The sequence below is a fragment of the Phaethon lepturus genome, unplaced genomic scaffold, assembly GCF_000687285.1.
Source record: "Phaethon lepturus isolate BGI_N335 unplaced genomic scaffold, ASM68728v1 scaffold4886, whole genome shotgun sequence".
Taxonomy (NCBI): Eukaryota; Metazoa; Chordata; class Aves; order Phaethontiformes; family Phaethontidae; genus Phaethon; species Phaethon lepturus.
The window spans coordinates 50,814-59,467 of record NW_010548162.1 but is presented as its reverse complement, the minus strand read 5'-3'; the positions used below and the strand labels follow the sequence as shown (position 1 = coordinate 59,467).

The window sequence follows — 8,654 nt, the reverse complement described above, 5'->3', positions numbered from 1 at the left end:
TGCTGAACCTTATAGGGTGTCTGTATTGTAGGACACCTTTGCAAAACTGTGTGAAAATGTGCTATAATGTTACGGAATCTACCTTTGATCAAGTGTATAAGGAATAAATAAAAATTTCAGTTTCATTTGGTAAAAGAGCTGTCATGAGTTTGAGTTGTGTCTGGGTTGCTTCACATTATTTTTCTTTCCTAGAATGATGAGATATCTAGAATAATGTGTTTCAGTCTTAATGCAGTCATATTTTTAGAACTAATGCTAAAATGTGACGACCTAGTCATTGGCAAAGAGAGATGTAACTACCCAATCTTCCAACAAGTTAATATTTAGTTATTTAATATTTGATGCAGCATGGAAGTGTCATGCTAAGCTATTACAAACTCTTGCGGTGTGATGTGAGAATTCTCAGTGCTGCTGCTGAGAAGTAGAGATCCTCATAGCAGTCATTGGAACATTGTCTCAGTTGTGAGCTTTCTTACCAAACTTATCTTCTAGAAAATTTTCAGTAATGGTGGATAGCACAGGGGCATTTTCTAGTAACACTTTGATAGCATTTGAGGGAAAAGTACTTGGGGCAAAAGTGAGAGGGAAACATCGGTATTATGTTTTACTGTAGTTGAGCTGTACAATCTTTTAATAGATTGCTATATCTTAACAATTTCCAATAATGCAGGACTATAAATTCGTAACATTCATTTCTGATAAATCATAGTAGAGTAAAATCCAGTATTGGAAGATGCAGATAACAGTAATGTGAATTACAGGCTGTAGTACTGTGAACAATTCAAGTGTTAGCTGGAGCTGCAGCCAAAAGAAACAGTCCTATTCTGCTGCTTCTGCTGCTGCTTCCTCCTTTCTTTGATGCTAAAATTTCTGTGTGCCTTTGTGGAGTTAAACTATTTGAGTTCATTTTTTAAAAAAAACAACCTACCAGATAGCAACAAAAAAATTAACTTTCTTGCATGGATAAGAGCTTGTATATAGTAATGGCTACAACATCTCATGCATGATTAGGGTGTTGTGCTGTCTTGTGTCCATAGTTCCCATAGTCAGGTTTCCATGCAGCTTGTGCTATCTAATTTGTTAGGGTAGAACTGGACTACATTTTCTCTTAGAGATAGCAGAATAGATAACACTAAATGTTACTTTAAAAAGTAAACTTTCCACTTCAATTATTATAAAAATTTATAAAGCAAGAGATTTTCAGAGGAACATTTCTGGTGTACCAAGTAACAGAATGTAATACAAATTGGCCTTTTTAAAAGAATAACTACTTTAGATGAGTAGTTCATGTGATAAATCTGTTAAATATTTGGATATGTTAAACTTGATGTAAAAGGAACTGCACCAACTTGAGACTGAACTCACAGATGAATGGCAGCATTTATTTTAATTGATTATTAAGGCAACTACTGGTTTATCTCTGTAGGTGATGAAAGTGGATTTTAGCCTCCCTGTTGCATTCCTGTACAACTTCCATTAGGGTTAGGAAGCTGATGAAAGTACTTAGGCTTGTTTGCATAGGCTGAAATGGTTGATTAACAGGGAAGTGAGTTCACATAGACCAGATGTATGGGTCTTAACAGCTTTAGAGATACTGGATATCTGTAATATTGTAATAATTGTTAGGAAAGGATTCACCCAGTGCATGGAAAATGGTTCTCCTTAATTTTGTATGGGTTTTCTTGTGAAAACAAAAAGTAGTATTAATGAAAATGGATGTTTTCTATTTGATTTGACACTTTTTTTGTCTCCAGCACTGTAATCAGGGCTAAGGTTCATAGGGTTTTATTCTTCCTAATACCTCTATTAAGATTTAGTTTATTTAAGATTGTATAAACTACACAGAACACCAGGGAGAGGAACCGTATTTAAATGTCTTCAGTGCAAATGGTGGTTATAGTTTCATTTGATAAATACCTTGATTGCACATCCTTTTAGATATAATTTAATAATTTTTTGTTAACATTTGGGTACTTTGACATGTTTTGTCCTACAGTATTTTATTCTGTCATTTCTTGTAGAAACAGCTCAGACAGAAAATGTAGAAGAAAATGAAGAACCTTTTGTTGCCCCTCCGGGACTGAATGTACCTTCTGATGTGGAACTGGTATGTGTATACATGTAACACAACCTAGATGTCTGTCAATTTTCAAGGAGTTAATGGTTCTTTACTGATTATTTCTTTTTTCCATTAACTTTAGTGTGGTACATTTTAAATTATTATAAAATAGTAGCTTAATATCAGATGTTCTTTCTTGAGTTCTTGAGTTCTGTCAACTCTCTTGAATCTTCTTTTTCATACTAAAATTATTGCAGTGCTTATGCTAACTGTATATAGTGCCATTTGTGATATTATTTTAAATAATGTGGAAAAAACCCAATTGTTTTTGGAGTGGTTACTTACTGAGAAGTCAAGGTTGACATTCCAAATACAAAGCGTTCTTCTGTTCAGGATTTTTCTCCAGATTCTTTTTAATTGTGTCCCAATCTGAAGGGGTTAGGAAGTGATCAAATACAAAGGCTGTGTTTAAGACTAGCCTATTCAAGGAGAAAAGCAGTATTTCTAGCAGATTCTGAAATAACTTGAAAGTATAAGCATGTAGAAACTCTTTGCTTCATGTGATGTTACCAGAATTTGCTACATAGTAAACTGCAAAATTAATTGCAGCTTGTGTATTTTTCCTGAAGGGAGCTGAACCTGCTTGAGTACAGTTGTAACCATGAGGATTTTCAATTTATTTCAAGTTTCATAAAAGATACTGGGAAGTCAGATGATAGTTTTTCTCCTACACCGTGGTCATGGAAGTGATAATGTATATTTGGGCTGCTTTCTCAACTTGATAACCTTGGCCAGTAAAGATTCAAAGCACTCTGTTAGAATAACTAACAGTGACCACAGGGTATTTGTGTAAGAGTGTTCTTCTACTTCATTAGCTTTTAACTGAAAATTCTTTATTCTGTTGTTTTTTTATATGAAATAAGAGCTATTTAGCAAATCTAATGTGCAGCTTGTTCTAATATTATTTCCTCTACTTTTCTTTACAATCTTGTAATACGCTTCGTTAGAGAAGTGCCTACAAACCAACTTCTGATTTCAGGGAAGATTTTTTTATACATTATTGCCTTTAAATTATGAGTTATCCTGTAGTCTTAGAATAAGTTGAGTTCTCAGCGAGGAGCTGTTTATTTAGCATTTGAACGCTGTTTTCAAAAAATAACTGCTGGTAAAAGGACGTTTGCTGTTTTAGATAGCTGCCTTGCTGGAATTTTGTTCTGAAACTTAAGACGTATTTTACACGTAAGTTGCAGAATGCAGCATGGGCCTTACTGAAGTAATTTCTCAATCAGCTATTGAACTGTAGTTCAGAAACAGAAAGCAAACGTGGGCATATTTGGTTTTGTTTTTTTTAAATCAAAACGTTTGGTGCTAGACAGAGCTCTGAAAACAATGTATACTTGACCTTGGATTGGGAATTGTGAGGGATTTTTTTTTGGTAAGCCTTCATTTGTTGTTGTTCTAGTCGAGTCATTCAGTTTTGCCATTAAATGTATTTATTCTATATTTTTTAATTTAATTGATGTGAAGGATAGAAGCCTAGTAAATTATTGGTAGGGTTTTACGGGCATGTTTAAAAAATATTTCTCATTCTACCTTGTTCCCATTTTCAAAAAGAAAAGAGAGCGAGAGAGAGAAATACCTCTTAAATTCCATTGCCATTATGTTGATCCACAAGTGATTGGATCCACGTTGCTGATTTGTGGAAATGACTGAGTGGTGTTCTAGGTCTCTCCTCAGTTTATTGCTAATTAACATTTAGAGAAAAAGACATGGCAGTCATTGATGGTCATGGCAGGGGGAGAACATTTGTAAACTTTGGATCATTTTGAGGAGGAAACTGTAGTGCTTGGAAATAAGATAAAATTTGAGAATGAGCTAACTTGGAGACTTTGTTCACAATCTGCAAGGTATAGTTCAATAAAGACTGATATAAAATAGTTCCTGTAATACAGAGCAATCCAAAGTACAAATGTTAAATGAAGACTAAGTAGTTAGGCAACACTACTGCAAAAAGATCCAGAGGCTGTAGTGAGCTGTTGAATGTTCAGCATATGGCAACTGCAACTGCTGCAGTGATGTCATTCTGGAACTTAACATGGAAGAGTTGTATTGAGGATGCAGGAGGTCTTCCACTGTTTAAAACTGTTGATATCATAGGGTTATGGGCAAAGAGGACCATTCGTAACCATTGCATTTTAAGAAGTGCATGGATGCTATGGAAGTGGGCTGTAAGAATAAATTACCAGTTAAACTTAGGAGGGGAGATTGAAAATTGCTTTGTTTCCTCCAGATGAGAATACTGAGAGGCAACATAAGAATTAAAATTATATTCTAGGCTTACTGAAGATTGGTGGATAGTTGTTTAACTTGCAGTAAAGGAGACTCACTTATGAAAAACTTTTAATTACAATACTAATTAAAAATTGGAACAGAATATCTGACTAGACGATAGCACTTATTTCATTGTAGTATTTTTCAGAAGGGTTTTTTCTCTGCTCTGGCAAGTACTCTCTTTCAGAAGTTTTAACAGTTCTCAGTTTAAATGTTTAGTGTTTTTATTAAATGTAATAGCAAACTAGAATATGTCTATATCTGCATTTCTGTTTGCCATTTAATGTTTTTCACTTTGTAAAGTTACTAAAGTTTTGTAGATCAGTGGTGTTAGTAATCTTAGAAGTCAATTAAAAGCATATTAATATTCATAGTGCCTGTTTTCCAGAGGTTATATTGGTAACAGTTTCAAATTCAAGAACACATAGTAATTTCAGATACAATCTTTTTTGAGCTTCCTTGCTGATTTGCAGCTGTGTTTATGAATCTCTCAGCCTTAAGTGTATTTTGTATTTCTGCATAAGAACTGCAGAAATAGAGAAACTTCATGTATGATTAAATAATGAAACTGGCAATGCACAAAATGTTAGCAGTTTCTTGAGAACTTCATTGCCTCTAATTAAAATAATCTCTGGTAGTGTTTTAGAGGGACAAGTAAAACTTGAAACAACTAATTATTTTCTATATTGAACATGCTGTTGTAGTAAAGGATCCAATCAGCTGAAAATAATTCCTAAAAATGTGCTGTGTGATCACATTCAGGCTTTTTTCTCTAAATAGAGCACCACTGTCTCATGTGCTTCCAGTCTTCTGAAGAACATTTTCTGAGGTTTGCAACATACTTCTGTATCCAGATCAATAAAAATGCAAAGCTAAAACGAATCATTAATGTGACACTTCAGTCTTTATAGGCACACAGAGTATGTGTTTCTACAGTTTATTGAGCACAAGACAAAACAGAGCTATCAGAGTATGAAATCAAAGACAGTGAATGGTGAAGTTCATGCATTCTTGAACTATATTCTTGTTCTTTACAATTCTTGGGTTTGATACAGCAGTGCTCCTTAGATGGGATTTCAGGAGTAGAAATGTGTGGATGCTGCTTAACTTTATTAATTTACTTTTTTCTTTTATTGGTAAAGTGTTCAGTGACTCTTTATGGGTATGTGACAGCACATAAGAATTGTAATTCTTTTGTCGATCTTAAGATGCAACATGTTCCTTCCAAGGAAATGCATAATAACAAGCTTTTCTAGTTCAGGAACGATATTGCACATGCAGTAGTAACAGAATAAAGGACCACCATTGGGAAGAGGACCATATAAGTTGAGTCTTCAGAGCACCTTGAGGTATTGTAGGGTAGGACCACTGTAAGTTGGCACTGCTGTGTCAAGAAACACATCTGTCTCCTGTCTTGTGCCAGCAGAAGTGTCTATATGGGTATGTAATGTGCCTGGCTTAAAATAATTTTTTTGCTACACCAAAGTCAACCAGGATTTGTTCCCGTCTTCAGTTTGGTGTGCAGTGGCAAAAATAGTTGTCCTGATGGGAGGAGAGGATCTTGCAAAATGAAATGAATGGGCAGCTAGGGAAGACTGGGACTGTTTTTTTTAGTGCTGATATGCTTTCACTAGCTGAAAGTGATTATGAAGCTGAGTTGCTAGGAAAAGCTGAAAAGAGGGGCAGGGAACTACTGCTCTTTCTAATTCCCTCTGGAGTTCTAACACACTTTACAAGCTGCTTCTGAAAATACAAATACATGTTATTTTACTCCCACAGCCACCAACAGCAAAAATGCATGCGATTATAGAACGAACTGCAAACTTTGTCTGCAAGCAGGGAGCACAGTTTGAGATTATGCTAAAAGCCAAGCAAGCACGCAACTCCCAGTTTGACTTCTTGCGATTTGATCACTACCTCAATCCCTACTACAAATTCATTCAGAAGGCTATGAAAGAGGGACGATATGCTGCTCCTTCTGAAAATAAAGCCGACGAGAAAAAACGTAAGTTGTTGCTTGTCAAATGGGTGGCTTCAGGATGTGAATCTTGAAACATCCACTGGTCTTTTTTGGTTAAACAGGCACATCTTTTTGATGTGTTGCAGTGGCAGTGCTGTTATCCTGCAGCTGAGATTCATGTGATGATTCAAAATTTTGCTTAAATTGGAGGAGATTTTTGAAAGAAAAGATTGTTTTGGGAAACTTTCAGATACAAGACCTGCTATAATCTTGGAGCTTTTAGAAACACTTGTGTAGCTCTAGTCCAACAGGAAGTTGGTCTGTGCACTTAGATTTGTTCCCATCTTCAGTTTGGTGTGCAGTGGCAAAAATAGTTGTTCTGATGGGAGGAGAGGATCTTGCAAAACGAAATGAATGGGCAGCTAGGGAAGACTGGGACTGTTTTATGGATGGCTAGCAATATATTCTTGGATATATGTTTTTGTGAATGAGCGGATTTATGAAACTGGTAGTTTCTGAAGAACGCATGCTTGTCCTGTACCGTCTTTCTCTCCCAATACAAATCCATAGCAAACCCAAATAAAATTTAGACATTGCTTTTATTTAGACTCGAGAGTCAAATCTGAGGAAGAAGACGATGATGACGATGATGATGATGGAAATTATCTGCATCCAAGTCTCTTTGCATCTAAAAAATGCAGTAGGCTTGAAGAGCTCATGAAGGTACTTGACCCTATTAAAATTACTTTCTATCTTGTAAAACATCTGATTCATAGGCACAAAAATTCTAATATGCAGGTATTAAGATCTTTTGTTAAGAGATTTCCCCCCCCCACCCCAGACTGTGTTTTAGTAATTTAAGTCTGTTTTGGTAAACTTTCAAGTTACCTTTTCTCTAGTACATAAATTGTTATTTTTCGATTTGTAAGGAATTATATTTCTTTTCTTTATGCCATCTGGTATTGAGGGCATCACGCAAGGGTTTATCCCATGGAACCTGTATTGAAGCTGAAAAGATTAAGATATTTAATGCCTTCTGTATATAAATTGAGAGAGAATGTTTTCTTTTTAGATTTTAGTAGATAAAATGTTGACGTGAAGTAATAGTTTCAGCGAATACTATTTCAGCAGAATGTACTAATTAAATGTAAATTTTGCTCTGTGTGTTACTTATTTTCATTTGCTGAGTTTGATCAGTGATGGAATAATGGGAATGACAGATGGTTGTACACATTTGAGGCTTTCAGAGGAATGGCAGTGGTGCTGTCTGGTATTTACACAAGTCAGGTTCTGTGTCTTATCCCACCTTGGCAATAAACGAGTGAGAATAATACCCGCTTTTTTCTTTTCTTTTTTTTTTTTTCCACATCATGGATTTCTGTTCACATAAAATTCAAGTATTTTTTGTTTTGTTTTCCACTAATTTTCAAAAAAGAAGTTGATTCTGATGTGAGAGCTACAAAAACAGTAACTTCAGTGTTTGGACAATATTATTGATGTCTATTAACTTAGATAAATTTGCTTTCCAAATTCGGTTGTTGCTATTATGCTTTAAGTATGTGTTTCAAATTTTAATCTTTTTTTTTCTATTCTTAAAATTTTTTCAGCCTTTGAAGGTAGTAGACCCTGATCATCCACTTGCAGCACTGGTGCGCAAAGCGCAATCAGATAATAACTCATCTACACCCCAGTCAACAGATGGAGCAGCTGTACAAACGTCACAAACAGAATATTCTTCTGATTGTAAGTGCATTGTGATTAGGCAGCTGGGGTGTGTCTTGATGAATTGTATGTGGATGCTGGTGGGAAGAAAATTAGTTAGCTTCATACTTGATCATTTGTAACTGATATTTATTCTTTTTCAATCTCGTGAATCTTTGAAGGTGCATTCTTCCACTGAGTATCTGTCGAATTGTTAGCTGCTTAGGAAAAACTGAAATGGGGTGGAGGGTGTGGGCAGGCAGGAGGCCAAGTCTCCAGTCTGTGAGTATGGTTAGCACAATACCCTTAATGTTTTTTGACACCTTCCATCAATTTCTATTAATGAAGCCTAATGAATGCTTTCACTGTCCTACAAAGTAATTAATGAGGTTCCCATTGAAAAAAGCTTACTATGTTAAGCAAAATGCAGATGGTAAATCTACTTTGCAGAGTTTTACTGCAGTGTCTAACACTAAGAAAAATCTGCAAAGGTAAAACCCTGTAAACTGAAGGATCCCAGTGAAGTGATAAAACCATGTTTTATTATAATATTCTGTTTTAAGGTTGGAATTAGTTTTATGGTAAATAAGTTATTATACAGTC

At 35.2% G+C, this 8,654-nt stretch overlaps 1 protein-coding gene across 4 annotated transcripts in view; it reads left to right on the top strand.

The window, feature by feature from the left end:
• The window catches only part of SFSWAP (splicing factor, suppressor of white-apricot family), a 50,969-nt gene that overhangs the window by 4,750 nt on the left and 37,565 nt on the right, over nt 1–8,654 (top strand). For all 4 annotated transcript variants that reach the window (XM_010289870.1, XM_010289868.1, XM_010289871.1 and 1 more), the window contains exons 4-7: nt 2,022–2,107; nt 6,170–6,395; nt 6,958–7,073; nt 7,958–8,093. In XM_010289870.1, coding sequence (XP_010288172.1) covers nt 2,022–2,107; nt 6,170–6,395; nt 6,958–7,073; nt 7,958–8,093 — 564 coding nt within the window. The remainder of the gene's footprint in view (nt 1–2,021; nt 2,108–6,169; nt 6,396–6,957; nt 7,074–7,957; nt 8,094–8,654) is intronic.